Here is a 16,651-nt window from a genome sequence, read left to right as displayed (position 1 = left end):
ACAATAATAAATAAATAAAATACAATTAATAGTATAAGCTATTGACCTTATTCTTCGCGTACAAGCGGGCACAGCCATTGAATCTCTTTGGCTCGAGATTCCGGTCTCATTCACTTCCATTCATTTTTAGACGTTAAAAACAGCTCATTATTCTGCTTTGTCTGTATTGTCATGAACACACTTGTTTGTAGAGCAAGTAGTTTGACCATTTTTTACCGTTTATTATTCCTTGTTATTTCTTCATAGGCAACTGAATTAGAAGTTCTAAAACAATCACGAAAACAGGTGCACTTTCGCATTTAAGAATAAGGTCAATAGGTTATAACACAATAACCATTTTATTTCGATTGTTTTTTTTCATAATCGTTGTGGAAGCCTAAAACAGAACTAAATTTTGAGTAATTGCTAGGGCCAGACAGAATCTGCCGACATTTTTTGCTATTTCTGCTGAGAATTTTGTTAAAAATCTGCGGATTTATGCGGAATGATTTTGGGAGTATCATAACTAAAAACGTAATATAGTAAATTAAATATAATACCTTTTTATCTTTTATTTAATGTTTACAATGCAAATCCATTTAGATCCACTTTATTTGGTAAACAAACCACGTCTCTCATATAATATATCTACTAAAAGAAAGAAAATATGACTTTACAAACTGTATGGTAAATTAATCATATGAACATTTTGATATTAGTCAATAATTATTACTGAAATTAATTTCAAAACTGAATAAATATAAATTTACACACATTTACACAAGTAAATAAACAGAATCAATGATGGGCTAAAATTCTGCGGAATTCTGCACACGCAGATTTCGTGTGGGCCTAGTAATTGCACAGCCTTGGTTATCGTAACGGTGGACTTACACTTTTCATTGAATTGTAACTCTTTATGGCTACATCTCACCTGAGTATTGCACAGTAAGCCACAGTAAGGAAAATTTCCTAGTAGTATTGGCACTGTGAACATCCAGTCTCTCACTTGACAGCATTTAAAGCCACGGCCAATCACACTGTCTGAATGTGTTTGGCGAAGGTGAGACTTCTGTACATATGCGTTAATGAGAGTTGACAGAGAATTATTTTATTGTGGAAGTCATTAAATTATTGGTGGAGACATTTCAGTAGTCAGCGGATATTGGTGGGGATACAATGTGTCTCTGTCCATGCTAATTCTACGCCTTTGCCTTATTGTACCTTAATGGAATGTATTTTAGGAAACAAAAGAGCAGAGTTGTACCTTTTGAAAAGGTACTGCCCAGACGACAGTTTTTGTGTCTTTTTGCCCAGCAAGAATTTTTTGTTTTTAAAAGATGTCTAATAGATGTCTAATAGACGTCTAAACATAGTAATCTTGGCTAAAACAAGGCTAAATTTGGACTTTCAGTGAAAATCTTATAGACATCTACAAATAGGCCAAAACTAGACTAGTCATCAAATAAACAGAAAGGAATGACTACACATATAAAGTCTGTCTGTCTATTTGACAACTAGTCTAGTTTTGGCCTGTTCTTAGATGTCTATTAGATTTTCATTGATAGCCCAAATTTAGCCTTGTTTTAGCCAAGCTGTCTACGTTTAGTTGTTTATTAGATGTCTAATAAACACAAAATTGTTTGCTGGGTGGTGATTTAGGACTGGATTTGGGAATCGTTGATGTGATAAACTGGCACGTTCCAAAGACTTTTAGTTTGCCAGATTGACTTTAATACAAGCTGTTTTTATACTAATAAGAAAGTATTGATCTCTGACACATACAGGATGTTTTAGAGCACAGGTGTCAAACTCAGTTCCAGCCTTAAAGAGTTTAGTTCCAGTCCTGCTTTAACACACCTATATGTAGGTATGAAACAAGCCTAAAGCACTCAATTAGTTTAATGTGGTGTGTTTAATCAGGGTTGGAACTAAACTGCGCAGAGCTGCGGCCCTCTAGGAATTGACTTTGACTACCCTGTTTTAGAGTATATTTGCCTCTTAAAGAGTATGTCATTGATTTCTCAGTTCATGACCCTTTTAATTAGTTTTTGACTTCTGTGATGAAAAATTGACCCGAGGGTGTAATATTTCCTCCTCAGATATGAAGCCCAGTAATTTAAACTCCACATCAGACTCTGATTTGATGCGGCACCGCACCATTGGCCGCATCCCGCAGGTGACAATATCCTTCGGCTCGGACCGCCTCAGACCACCTTCCCCTACTGAGATCGAGATCATCGCGCCCAGCAAGATTAAAGACCGCTCACAGAACGTCTCTGAAAAGGTCACTCAAGTCACACAGGTAATATGAAAAGTGCTTCACAGCTCATTAACATTTACACACACATTTTCATGCAAATGTATCCAGACAGATTCAGGATGTATTGTAGCTTATCTTTTTGTTTCCTTACAGTGCTATCGCAGGCTATAATTTATTTATGGGGTAAATGATATCGACATTGTGATTTTAAAATAAAAGCCAAGTAATTGTAGATTATTGAAACCTTAGTAAGGCAACAATTAGGGCTTCAGTTAAATTATATTTTCAAATCAAACTATTATTATATTAATATAGAGTATTATTACATTGTTTATTTATTCACACATGAAATTAAGTAGACAATTAATAGCAGTTGTAAGTTATATAGCAGTTGTATTAAGATATCCTTTATTATCAAAAATTTGGGGTAAGTAAAAAATCACACTTAGGTGTAATTTGCTTTCAAAGTATCTTTGAATGTTTGATCTTCATGTGTACAATTGCATTTGCAGTGCACTTTGAAAACATTGATGTCATTTTGAACACAGCCGTGGCTCATGACGTAAGCTATAGGTGACCTATAATTTAAAAGCGGAATTTACGTTAAGTCTCCAAAGCTTGTGAAAACAAAAAACATAGCACACGTTAATGCTTTTAATTTATATTAGATTATTTATTACGTATCATACTGTATATGACATGGGCCTGTCATATAACATTTCTGCAATGGTTTGCATGTATCAAATTGTAAAAGTAGACTTTTCAAAAAATAAAAAGTAAATAAACAATATCCTACCTAATAATAATAATAATAATAATAATAATAGTAATAGTAATAATAATAGTAGGGATACAATGTGTCTCTGTCCATGCTAATTCTACGCCTTTGCCTTATTGTACCTTAATGGAATATATTTTAGGAAACAAAAGAGCAGAGTTGTACCTTTTGAAAAGGTACTGCCCAGACGACAGTTTTTGTGTCTTTTTGCCCAGCAAGAATTTTTTGTTTTTAAAAGATGTCTAATAGATGTCTAATAGACGTCTAAACATAGTCATCTTGGCTAAAACAAGGCTAAATTTGGACTGTCAGTGAAAATGTTAGACATTGTTCCTATATATGCCATTTACATATTTTTAAATTAACATGGAAAACGAGTGCATGTTTACCAAAACTAATATTGGCTTGTTTTTAAAAGGCATGTGCGTGTAAAACAATATAATTTACACAAAGAAATTATGAGGTTCTGCTCTAATTAAGTTGTTACCACCCCATTTAGAGCATCATTATGGGCGTTTTACATTGTAACTAACATGGTTCAATCGATGGATCTGCGACAGAGAATCTACGGTTTTGGGGAAACACTCGCCACTACATTGTTCTTTTACCCAAACGATGCATCATACTATAATAGTTCAGCCACGAGCTACGTCGTTGCTTGGGAAGAGGAGCCTAGAAAGAGACTACAGATCTTGCATATGCTTTGTATTATTTTCCCTTTAACAACAACAACTATAAACGGTGAAACATGGGGAGCCACAAATCCTTTAGAAGATTGCCTTTAAAGAAGAAAAGATATATATATATATATTTAGACACATAATATTTAATTTAAAAGTTACAATTCAAGAAAAATCCCGGCATTTTGGTGAAATATACTCAATTTAGTACAAATTAGAAAAAAGTATTCAGTCTGTGTTCTTAATGAAACACTGTGATAATTTTTTTAATGATTTTTTTAAATAGAAATAAATAAACATCACTGCACTAGTTGACATCATCGATGCTCCTCTGCCAATGAAAAGTTTTATGACATCAGTTACATGATTTAATGTTTTGTAACATCTCCACAGAAGTCACTTAGTGATCTAAATATTGAGACCACTGAGTCCTGTGCTGATGTGGGCAGTGCTTATTCGGCTGTTGTGTAGAGAACGGACACACACTGACACACATTTCCTACCCCTGTGTTTTATCTGTGATTACTGCAGTGTGTTAGCATTCATCAAATTGAGTGTTTTTGTTCTTAAGTCACTGTAAAGGATCTGTTTCACATAATGGACTCTAATCTAACTTCATAGGTGAAGAGATAGTACAGTACAGAGAAGAAATAAAGAAAGACTGTTAAAAAGACGCAAAAGAAGCTTGTAGTCAAAAGAAGAGATTGTATTGGTGACGTCTCTCAGCTGGACAAACGTGGGAGACTGTGTGTTATCCTAGCAGTGGAAAAATCAATCATGCTGACAAATCTACCACTAGCTTGCACATTCCAATCATAAAGTGTGTGTGTGTGTGTGAATTTTTAAATCAGCGTATGATATGACACATACCCACAGGTGAACAAAGGTTTTCTTTGACTCTGTGTTTGTTGTTTCTGTCATTACTTGCATGTTTTATTACACATTTTTCATGTAACATAGTGAAGTCTCACATTTTAATATATTTGAGTGAGCTTACTTATGCATCTCTATAATTTAAATATATGTTTTCAGCAAAACACCTCAAATTCTATTTAAAATATCAGCAAAAATTAGTATGACTGTCTGTCTTCTGTGAAACATTAAAGACAATTTGAAGGGTGTCAAAGTGATACCAAAAAACATCATTTGCACAGATAAAATAAAGTCATTAAGGTTTGAAATAAGATACGACTTCATACAGTATTTGTTGGATCACGTTATTATTTCAAATATATCTTGGCAAATATTACGTTTATTTTAATTTGCATGAGCGTGACTGAGTGTGGATTGTGTGTGTGTGTGGTTGCTCTCTGCTGGTGACCTTGGTGTCCAGGGCTAATGGAAGTAGAGGGCAGTGACGGCAGAGGCCAAAGAGTGTTTCACACACTCCATTCGCGCACACACACACACACACACACACACACACACACACACAAACAAACAGTCACACTCACACATATCTGTTATAAGTGTGCACGAAAACATGCTCATTTTACTGGGCTTTTTCTCCTCTGTAACACTCTTTTTCACTCACTCTGTCTTCATGTGTCATTATGACATTACTTATACACTATACTGATCATTTAACAAACAGATACCTGTAGCCCATGCTTAATTGGTGTTTTTGGTTTATTTACACTTCTGTATTGCATTATTGGACCTCTTAATGCCAAACATTTAGCATCGCAGTTTATTATAGTGACTTTTATTGACAATTTTAGTGGTTTGACACTATATATTGTACAAGAAATAATATGTATATAAAAAAATACTGGTAGCTCATTACTGTTTTTTTGTCCTAGCCTAAACAATATATTGTATCAAATTAAAAACTTTTCCACATTGGAAGTTATTAGAGGAGAGATTGTGCCATTATGCAATGTTAAAGTGTAAATAAAAAGAAAGCAACATTGAATCATGAGCTATGGGTATCCCCTAAGCTTCCCACAAACGTTTACCCTTTCTTTTAATGCATTATTTTGGGGGGGGTTTCGCCACCTTGAAGCTGCCAATGTAAAAATTGTCATGAATGTTGTTTATGACTAGTTGCTTGGCATTAATGGATATGTTCAGTTTGTGTTTGGGTTGCGAGGTAGAACTGTAACAGGCAATTCCTGGCTTGATAATTGGACTTCGATTTGACACCGAGCAAGAAGGGAAATGATCATCTGCATTGATTTTTGTCGCTATTGATTTGTCTGCATAACATGACGTACCTAGTTATATGACCAGCTGTACTGTTTTCAGTAGATTGGCCTGCATGTGAGGAGCATTAACCTTTGAATGAAGTACAAACATGAATTCTCTTCTCTAGCGGCTGCATGTGGGTCAATCATAAAATCATAGAAATAACTTTAGAGAGCATCCGAGAGGTCATGGAAAAGGTCAGCAGTCACTCAGAGTCATTGTCTTGTTGGCATCTTTGACATATGGTACCGCTGTGCCTTGGGCGATCAAAATCCCCAGCTATTCAACTTTCTGAAAAGTATACTCAACTTCTTATGCTCAACTTGATTCATAAATGAATACAATAAAAACTGTGATATTGTGAAGTATTATTATATTTTAAAATAACTTTTCCTCTAGTTTTGATAGAATTAAAACACAGTTATTGTACAAAGGACTACACAAATAAACTTGAATTTAATTTAATTTAATTTAATTTAATTTAATTTTATTTTATTTTATTTTATTTTATTTTATTTTATTTTATTTTATTTTATTTTATTTTATTTTATTTTATTTTATTTTATTTTATTTTATTTTATTTTATTTTATTTTATTTTATCTGTTTATGAAAAAGCAGAATTTTCTCCAGTTACTCCAGTCTTCAGCATCACAATCTTTAAAAAAATTATTCAAATAGAGTGTGACATTTGGGCTCTGTAAGTAAAACTCCATTAACTTTCTTCATAGGGTAATTTATAATTTAACTATAACTGGTAATTCCTTAAAAACAGACAAGTTGCAAACTCCAAAATTCTTTGAGCAAAGCCGCCTTATCATTGATACTATGCAGAATATTCCACCAGTCATAGAGCAAATAAAGTGTGTCAAAAGAGATCTGTAACTCCATCCAAAGGCATGAAGCACCACAAATGACATAATTATTTGTCTCCCTGCAGACTCAAAATACTGAAATATTTGTATAAATATGGACAATTTGCATTGTCTTTTCATTGACAATTATTGTCTTTTTTTAATAATTTGTCATTATCAATTTGAAATTATTATTGTGCTGCTTAAAAATTTGGTGTAATCAAAACATTTTTATGTAAGACATTTTGTGTTTAACTGGTCCTGCTAATTAAAGTGGTCATTTGTTAAAAAATACAAATCTTAAAATATATTTTTTATATATTTTATACAAAATTTTGAAACACATGAAAAATCAATTTCCAGTTTTCTTTTCTTTTAGTCTAGATTAAGGGCTCTATTTTGACGATTCATGTGCAAAGTGCAAAGCGCAGGGCGCAAAAGCATTAAGGGTGTGTCAGAATCCACTTTTACTATTTTAAGGATGGTAAAATCCGCTTTGCGCCATGGCACATGGTCTAAAAGGGTTGAGCTTATTTTCTTAATGAGTTATAGGTGTGTTTTCAGAATAAACCAATCTGAGTCTCATCTCCCATTCCCTTTAAGTCAGTTGCGTTGCGCCATAGCGCATTTGCTATTTACATGACGGACTTTGTAAGTGGAAAAACTGAGCATTTTACTAGCAAGAAAACCGTTAAACAGAGCATCTACAGGCGAGAATGAGAGATGAACTTTCACTTTCACTCTTGTGGATAGGGAAACTTGTTGTACGCACAGACATCCATTAGCCTATAAATAATTAATTTTGTTTGTTAAGAGCAAAGATTTGTTTCAAAACTATTTCCAAATTCAGTTATAATTTCCAGCAAACGAATAAATGAACAATAATAACGAAGTGTGGTCAAAAAACTAAGTTATATCCTAATACACATGCTATGCCCCCTATGGTGTAAAACCTGAGAGGTGGGCAAATCTAAGCTTGTTTTTAATAAAACAAATATAAATATGCATATAATAAATAATACTGCTAATAATAATAACATTATACAAAAGCAAATTGTCATGAATAAACTGAAAAAGGCCCCCGAGATGAAGGCATGAAAGTATGGTTTTTATATTTATGTAGGCTAGAAAATAGTATTTTAATCCTTTATATTTATATCCTATATATATATCCTTAATATTTTAATTCTTTTTCATATGTAAAGATATTTGCATATTGCTGTACATCCTGTCTGTATTAAGCAATGTGTAAGTGAGGCGCAAGACTAACACGCTCTGCGCTGGACTTTAGACCGGCTTTGTTCATAAGTTGGCGGATCATTCCGCTGTGGCACCATCTGATTATTAAAAGGACCAAAGCTGAAAAGGAAATGAATGAATGAATAATTCTTTTAATCTCTTTTATTAACATGTAGTGAATCTCATCAAAAAGCATGTGGCTTTTATTAAATTAAATTATTGAAAATATCTCTTACTGTATTTGACCTTTGTTACCGAGTGCATCAATTGTTTTGTTTTACGATTTATTTTCTATATTAAATCCAATAAACAAATAATTTTAAACAATAAAAAAAAAGCATGTGGCCTAATTGCTCTAATAGTTCCGCTTATGTTTGTAATTAGCATGCAGAATAATTTCAGTAAATAAGCATGTGACGTAAGCATGTCACAGTGCCGCTGCAGAGGGCAAATGCATTGACATTGTGCCTCCCAGAACACCAGTGGCAAGAATATAAAGTGTAGTTACTGTGTCAGCAATCAATACATGAACATCATTTACACCAGTGCATTTTTTACAACGAAGTAGAGACTTTTATTGTATTAATTGTACACATTTTACACTGTTATTATTAATATTATGATGATGATTATTATTATTATTATAAAAAACTAAGCCAATAAAATAAATTGAAAGACAATTTAAACAAAAAAACTGTGAAAAATAATAATATAAAATAAAAAATGAAGTTTTGTAGTATTGTTAATTCACTGTCCAACAAAAAGACATGCAAAGTAAAATTTTGTGTTTGATGAAAAGCTTGCATTGAATAAAAAATAGAAAATGTAATGTGTTAACATTCTTAATAAATAAGGTTAAATAACAAAAAATAAATCAAAATCATATCGTCATACTGTTAAAAGAAGTACATACATAGTTTAAAAAAAATGTCTGTTCATTGCCTGGATCACATCCATATTCTGCCTACTCAGACTAATCATTATGAAAATGGGATGTCTCACGTCCACACCTTTATCTCTCTGTGTGTGTGTGTGTGTGTGTGTGTGTGTGTGTGTGTGTGTGTGTGTGTGTGTGTGTGTGTGTGTGTGTGTGTGTGTGTCTGTGTCTGTGTCTGTCTGTGTGTGTGTGTGTGTGTGTGTGTGTGTGTGTGCGTGCGTGTGTGTGTGCGTGTGTTTGTGTGTGTGTGCGCGTGTGTGTGCGTGTGTGTGTGTGTTAGTGCATGAGGAAAAAGTGAGTGAGTGTGAAAGGGCGGTGTTTCCCTGTGTCGGGGCTCTGCGTGTCTGTCTCAGCACGGCTCAGAGAATGCCACCATGAGCTTGAAACACAAACTTAAGCCTGTAAGTATCGTACTTGACCTTTATCTATCTGCCTCATCCATCTCTTTTTCTTACTTTCGCTGCTTCGTGTTTATCTCTCGTTCTGTCTGATTTCCACATCCCACACCTGGTGGGGGGGACATGAAAAAGGTCAGGACCTGAATGGATTTGACTGACAGCTGATGATGGTGTTGCTTCACTGCCAGACGCTGTTGACTTAGTGTGACTTTCGAGACATATGCAAACCGAAACATATCTTTGCCTGGGGTTGCATCTTTTTATTTTGCCTTTGTTCTTTGTCTTTATTTCTGTGTTTTGTCTTGTTGGTGTTCACCATGTGGTTGCTTTGTTTGAAGTAGCTGCGTGCCTTTTCTATTTTGCTTGTTTATTTGTTTTTTTACTAATTTATTGGCATTCCCTATGTGTTTGTTTAGTCTGCTGTGCATCTTTTTGTTTCATTTTTGTTTGCTTTATCTTTTGCTGTTAGCTTGTTGACCTTCACCATTAGTTTTGTTAGTCTATTGTAGTAACTTGTGAGCATTTTGTTTTGCTTTGTTTTCCCTTTCTTGCCATTCATCATGTCATTGAAGTGCTGTGTTGCTTGTTAAAAGCGAGAAAATGGCAGATCTTTAAAGTAATCCAGATAGCATAACACCAAAAACCTGTCATGGAAAGTTACACTGATGATCAGTTTGCAAGATAAAGTTGTTGCTTTTGCAATCTTGCTCTATGTATCTTTGTGTGTGTGTGTGTGTGTGTTCCTGAGTTTGCAACTGTGATCAGCGTGCAGACAGTGCGAATGGATTTGTTGCTTCCATCATTATGAAACAGAGTGTTAGATTATATCAATAAACACAGATATCTCGCTCCAGTGAGTTCGTGTGTGTGCATGTGAGGGCCTTCTGTCATTAGGGTCTCACCAGCACATGGATTTAAATGTGCGTTAACACAGCTTGCGTGTGTGCGTGGATGCGTGCGTGTGTGTTCACTGACATGTGCAGACTGCTAAAAGAAAGGACTGACTGTTGAGTGAATGATAAAATTGTTGAAAATTATATGTATTATATGCACAGCATATTAGAAGGGAGTATATTTGCATTAATATAGCTATTTTACTGGGTCGCTGGCTTCTTACTGGCATCTATGAAAGGGAAAAGTTTGTGTGAGCTTGTGTGGATAAGAAATGTTTTGGCAGCCATAAACCTAATGCATCTGTAATGATAGAAGAATATAAAATCACCTGCCAGTGGTTCTTATGGGGAAAAGGACTAATTAACTTGCCAAATGAAGTCTTATTCGAGATTTGGGCTGCAATATTTATATTTTCAGCATCGATATCGCAACGTGCAAGTCTGCAATAGTCACATCGCAGGATCTGCAATTTTGAGTTATGATTATAATTAACCAGAAAGCACAGTTTAATCTAATTTAATCTAATTCTAATTTAATAATATGATAAAATAATGTATTTGGATGTGTTTTTTAATGCCTGTGACTAAGATTTCAAGTGAATTTAAACACAATATTTGGACACAATAAATTTAGTTTTGAAGGTTTACCACTTCAACAAAAATAAATTGTGTTTAATTATTTAATACAGTGTTTTTTTTTTATACATTTGATTATTGAATTTCTATACTTCAACACAGTTAAATTCCAACTGAAAACTATTAATTAATTAATTTTTTATATATTTTTTTGCAGATGAACCACTGCAAATGATTCCAATCAATATAAAATTAGTAATGATTTCTAAAATAGGGTCCCAGAAAAAAAAATACAATGTCAGTTTTTTAAATATCAAAAATTTCCTTCTTGTGGAGATCATCTAGAAAGGTTTATGTATGATAAAGACAGACCCTACAGAATTTGGTGATTGTTTTCCTTTGAAAAATGGACATTTTCATAATAGTATTTTCTTTTGAAACATGCTCCAGTATTCTCCAATATTGCCCCAGTGTTGATGTTTTTATATCAGTATATTGCTCAATATGAATATGAAACACATGAAAATTCTCCAACATATTTAATAAACCAATATTTCTGAATAATGTGTGATGCATATATTATTTTCTGAAATAATAAGAGAGTAACTAATAAGAGTAAGAGAATAACTAATTAGTAATTTTTAACTAATTTCTGAGCAAAATACCACTTTTGGCAATGGTGTGTAAGTGAAAATGTTAGTTGTTGTTTAGACTAAGTGTAAATACTGCTTATACAAAGTACAAATACTGACTGATGCTGTTAAATATACACCAGTTTTGGAGAGGGCCAAATTATTTTTTAGCACACCTGTTGAAGCATCATGTTACATCTCTTACATCTGATAATTTCTTATATGTCTTTTATTTCTTATCTGATAAGTCTGAATGGTCACGATTGCTTTGAATGTAGCCTTAAAATCACAAAACAAATGGATAGTTTAACGGAAGACTGCACTTTTTTTAACCTAAAAGTCACCTAAAGTTAAGTTTTACCACTTTTTTATTCATTTGTTACAATCCTCACTAAGGGCAGTTCAAAATATAACACAAGTTCTTTACTGGACAAAAGAAGTTTGTTTTGGGCCTCAATAACCAAGGAAATGTTCAAATACTCAATTTCACTGACATACAGATATCAAATTTATTTTATACAATGATCACAAATATTAAAATTCCAACAGAAGAGAACAGCAGTTAGCAAATAAAATGTCCACATTGTTCATAGTTGATCTCTGAGTTCAGCTGGAACACTTTTAGCATAGCTTAGCATAAATCATTGAATCAGATTAGACCATTAGCATCTTACTCAAAAAATAAAAAAATATTTTTAAGGATTTTCCTATTGAGGAAATGGGTCTTAGTACATAAAAATAACTACAGAATAGTTAAGCTTTAAATAGGAAAATTAACAAAGCTTTTTTTTTTTTTTTTTGTGATCAAGATGCTAATGGTCTAATCCGATTCAATGATTTATGCTAAGCTAAGCTAAAAGTGCTCCCACCAGACCAGTAGTTTGGCTGAATAGATTAAGAAATAGTAAAATTCAAATTTTGTTTTTACTGATAAAAAATTGTGTTTTTTTTTACACATTATAAACTTCTGTGTACCCCTTAGAACTACCCCTAAGTAGATGTAAAACATATACGCCTAGATGCAAAGTGACACGTGAGCTGACAGTGGAGAGAGAGGACATGTGTGTTGTATTGTGAGTCAAAATTGTGCTTATCCTGGATGCTGCAACCTGTTTGAACGAAAACAACTGCAACTGTTTGGGTGTGAGATCTCAGTCTGGAACTTTTCCAGACTTTTGATGTATATTTCATTATGTGACCCAAAAATTGCACACCACACAGTTTTAAAAGCGCTTAAAGACCTCCTCATGTCAAGGTCCTGATAGGTTTATGTACAGTAGTTGTTCTAAATATCTTTAACAGCTGAAACACTTACTAAATATTTTTAGGGTTAACAGCAATAAGAATAACCTGCTTCATTTTTATCTCTATATTAAAGATGTTTAAGATAGGATTTCATTGTAGTTTGCTTGTTACAGTTGTTACATCAATCAAGCCATCCTAATGTGGAGCCTGTGGTTTTCCTTTGGCTATTCTGGTCTTATAAGTTAAACCAAAAGCAAAGCAGGAACAATGGTAGTAGATCATTTAAAAAAAAAAAAAATGCTTTGTATTGCTATATTAAACATTTTTAAACTTTTGCTGGACTTGTTGAACAGATGTTCTGGAAAAAAAACACAGATTCATTCTCGTCTGCACAATGAATGGTAATCGGAATCTAGAAAGTCTACTAAACACATTGCATAAATAATCTTTATCCTTCACTATAATGATGACTATACTATTTTATAAAATATTAGATGGCGTTTAATTTAAGTTAATGCTTTAATTTAACACTTTACTATATGTTTTTATAAGTTAATGTAACTTAATTTTAATTTACTAATTAACAAAGAAAAACAATGAACAATACATTTACTACAGTATCTATTCATCTTTGTTAACTCACAGTGTATTAACTAATGTAATGTAATGTAATAAGCACAACTTTGGATTTTAAAAAAGCATTAGGAAATGTTGAACAATGATTAATAAATTCTGTATAATTATTGTTCATTTTTAGTTTATGTAAGTAAATGCATTAATTAATGAAACATTATTGTTAAGTGTGACCAGATCATTATACTTTTAGATTAAAATAAGAATACCACATGCACTTTACACCTTCTTCCCCCATCGTGCCAGTCTCAAATAAAATTAAACATATTTTCGAGACCTTGTGGCCTGGTTTTCAGTTGATTTCCTGGCAATCTTTGTAGATTTTGAGTAGGGCTGCACAATATTAGAAAAATGTGACATTGCGATATTTAGTTTTTCTGCAGTATATATTGCAATATGAATACAATTTCACCAGATGACTTGAATAGCTCTTTTGGGGAAAAAATCTTGAATCCAGATGGATTGGGGTGATTTTGTAAGGGTGTGAATCAGTATTTACAACTGAGCAAAGAAAAAAGTCAAACAGCATTCAGTTACAGAAATTGAATGAAATATAAAATTACAGAGTGTAGTCATTCATTCATTGTATTAATTCAGTAAAATCGTTCCTCATTAAAGTTTAAAAAATTAGTACTTTTTTGTGTGTAAATGCTTTAGACTCTCTTGAAATGCCTTTAAGACACAAGCAAATGATAAAATTTCACTCTCTTATGGCTACACACTGCAATGACTCTTCAAATCTCATCTATTCTCAATCGTTTTGCTGATCAACTATAATCCCTCAACATTGCTTATCCTGCGATGTGACTGTTACGGACACACACATTGCGGTATCAATGCCAAAACGATATATTGTGCAGCCTTAATTTTGAGCATATCAGATGTTTTCTTAAACCCTGTACCCATGGATGGACTCAATTTAAACGATTAACTAAACCGATTTAGACAGGCAAGGGCAGCAGAAATAACCTCTGAGGCTGCACTTTGGCATTTAGTCAGTGCTGGAGCGTTTTTAGGTCTCATTTGGTTTGACCTGTTCCACACCCTCCCTCACCACTCCCTTTTATGTCGATTTTGTTTTTCCCTGCAGTAAATTGGTGCATTTAGGCAGTTAAGTCTGTTTGTTCAGCAATCCAGTTTTTTTGTTGCCTGGGAATTATAAAGCTAGCCTCATCTGTCCGTTCAGCACTACTTTCTTTATTCCTTTCTTTAGATTAGATTTTTTTTGTACAGTACTTGTGGTAATAATGAAGCGACTGTTTGGAGGCAGAGACTTTGGAGCTTTCTGTGGATGTTGTGAATCTGCTTGACACCTTGAAAAACATGGACAAGGAGCCTCTCATTGTCGTACCGGTCAGTACCTACCGTACTCTATCCAGGACTGATAAATCTGTCATGTTAAGATTCTGTGACTATAGCTTGAAGAGTTGGCATGTGGTGGCAGTTGAATTAAAATGAACTATAAAGGAAACAGTATGACAGTTCTGACCACTGAAGGGCTGAAAAGAAAGCCCTGAATTTCTTTTAAAGAATCTGAAAACAAGATAAAACATAGTTTATTTTTTACTTGACAGTGCGAAGTTGTCATGTGGTCTGAAATTTGTGTAAAAGGTAAAGAAAGAAACATAGACTAAAAGAACAGAATAAAGTATCAGTAAAATTGTGATACAACACTGAAAAATTCTGGTTGCCTTATATTTTTAAGCTGAATGAAATTAACCCTATGAATTTATTGAACTTGATGCTAAGAAATTAATTCCTGCTTTTATTTTCTCTCGGCTTGATTACTGCAATGCTGTTTATATTGGTTTACCTAAGGGTTCTATACGGAAGTTGCAACTGAATCAAAATACAGCAGCCAGCGTTTTAATTAAATTGAAGAAATGAGAACGTATTACACCAGCATTAATAGATTTACACTGGTTACCAGTGCACCAAAGGATAGATTTTAAGATTATTTTATTATTTTATAAGGCACTTCATAACCTGACACCTTCTTATATTTCTGACTGCTTATTGAGATGCAATCCAAACTGTTTGCTATGCTCTCCTAGCGCTGGACTTTTAGAATTTCACTCTGTAAATCTGATGCAATCTGGTGGCACCTCTTTTACTCACTATGCTCCAAAAATTTGGAATTGTCTTCCAAATGAAGTGAAAGAATCCCCCAGCATTCATGTTTTTAAAAAGCGTGTTAAGATGCACCTTTTTAAAATTGCATATGAATATAACAGTTTGTGAAGTGTATGCATTTTATATATATTGTGTTTGTGTAGGTATGTATGCATGTACAGTGTGTGCAAGTATATGCATATGTAAGGACTCTTGTATGTGTGATAGTGTAGATAAATGCGTGTGCAGTATATGTATGCTTTTATCTGAGTATATATTTGTTTATTTTGCTTTATTTGTCCATACATTTGTTTATTTGGTTTATTTTACAATGATTGTTTGTTTGAGTTTCGCTTTGAGCATGTATGTAGGAAAGTGCTATACAAATAAAATAAGAAAATATATATTATGTTAAACTGACTTAAATAGCTCTTGTTACTTAATTTTGTAAGTTAGAACATGATTAACTTAGTATGTTACAATAAACTAAAAAAATATGCTGTCATGAATAATTGATCTTTTTTATTGTTTTTACAACACTATGGTTATCATCATAAGCTGTAAAAATAGTTCATGACATTTTTTGTGACATTTTGTTAATGTAACTAAAGTAGATCATTGGAGTATAAGAAAATACTTTTCTACTTGAAAAGGTCTTGTTTATTAATTATTTGTGTAATGTTGTAAATATGAGTGTCTATATTTATATCATTTTTCAGCATAGTCACTATATTTACCATTTACTGTTTTTCTACCCCAAATGAACTGCTTTTCCAAATCGACCAACTTTTTCCACATGACTGATGTTCACTGAACAACTTGTAGTTTCCATGGGAGCCAGTGGTTGCCATGGTCATCTGTGCGAGCAGTAATCATGGGCTGCTAATGGTGTATTAAAGGAGTGATTTTCTGCTGGGGAAGAAGCTCTAGCAGAAAACAGGCCTCAGTGTGAAATAGTTCATATATAGCCCAGCTGCATACATGCTCACAGGGTTTTTTGACAGAAAGAAAATACTTGACATAATGTGTTCATTTTGGTTTGGTTTATTTGCTCATTTATTTTGGGCATTTTGTCTATTAGAAAAGACAATTTGTTTGTTTGTTTCTTCCTTCCTTCCTTCCTTGCTTCCTTCCTTCCTTCCTTCCTTCCTTCCTTCCTTCCTTTCTTTCTTAAAAAAAGTTCTTATGTTGGCATCAGTGTTCCATGAAGAAATTTTAATGTTCATGGAACCTTTCTGTTGAACTAA

General features: G+C 33.3%; 1 protein-coding gene across 3 annotated transcripts in view; it reads left to right on the top strand.

The window, feature by feature from the left end:
• kcnh6a (potassium voltage-gated channel, subfamily H (eag-related), member 6a) overlaps positions 1–16,651 on the top strand; it is a 60,412-nt gene that overhangs the window by 25,560 nt on the left and 18,201 nt on the right. For all 3 annotated transcript variants that reach the window (XM_056453636.1, XM_056453635.1, XM_056453637.1), the window contains exon 6: positions 2,082–2,284. In XM_056453636.1, coding sequence (XP_056309611.1) covers positions 2,082–2,284 — 203 coding nt within the window. The remainder of the gene's footprint in view (positions 1–2,081; positions 2,285–16,651) is intronic.

The sequence above is a fragment of the Danio aesculapii genome, chromosome 3 (genome assembly GCF_903798145.1).
Source record: "Danio aesculapii chromosome 3, fDanAes4.1, whole genome shotgun sequence".
NCBI lineage: Eukaryota > Metazoa > Chordata > Actinopteri > Cypriniformes > Danionidae > Danio > Danio aesculapii.
The sequence above is the reverse complement of the archived record's forward strand: the minus strand, read 5'-3'. Positions and strand labels throughout refer to the sequence as shown.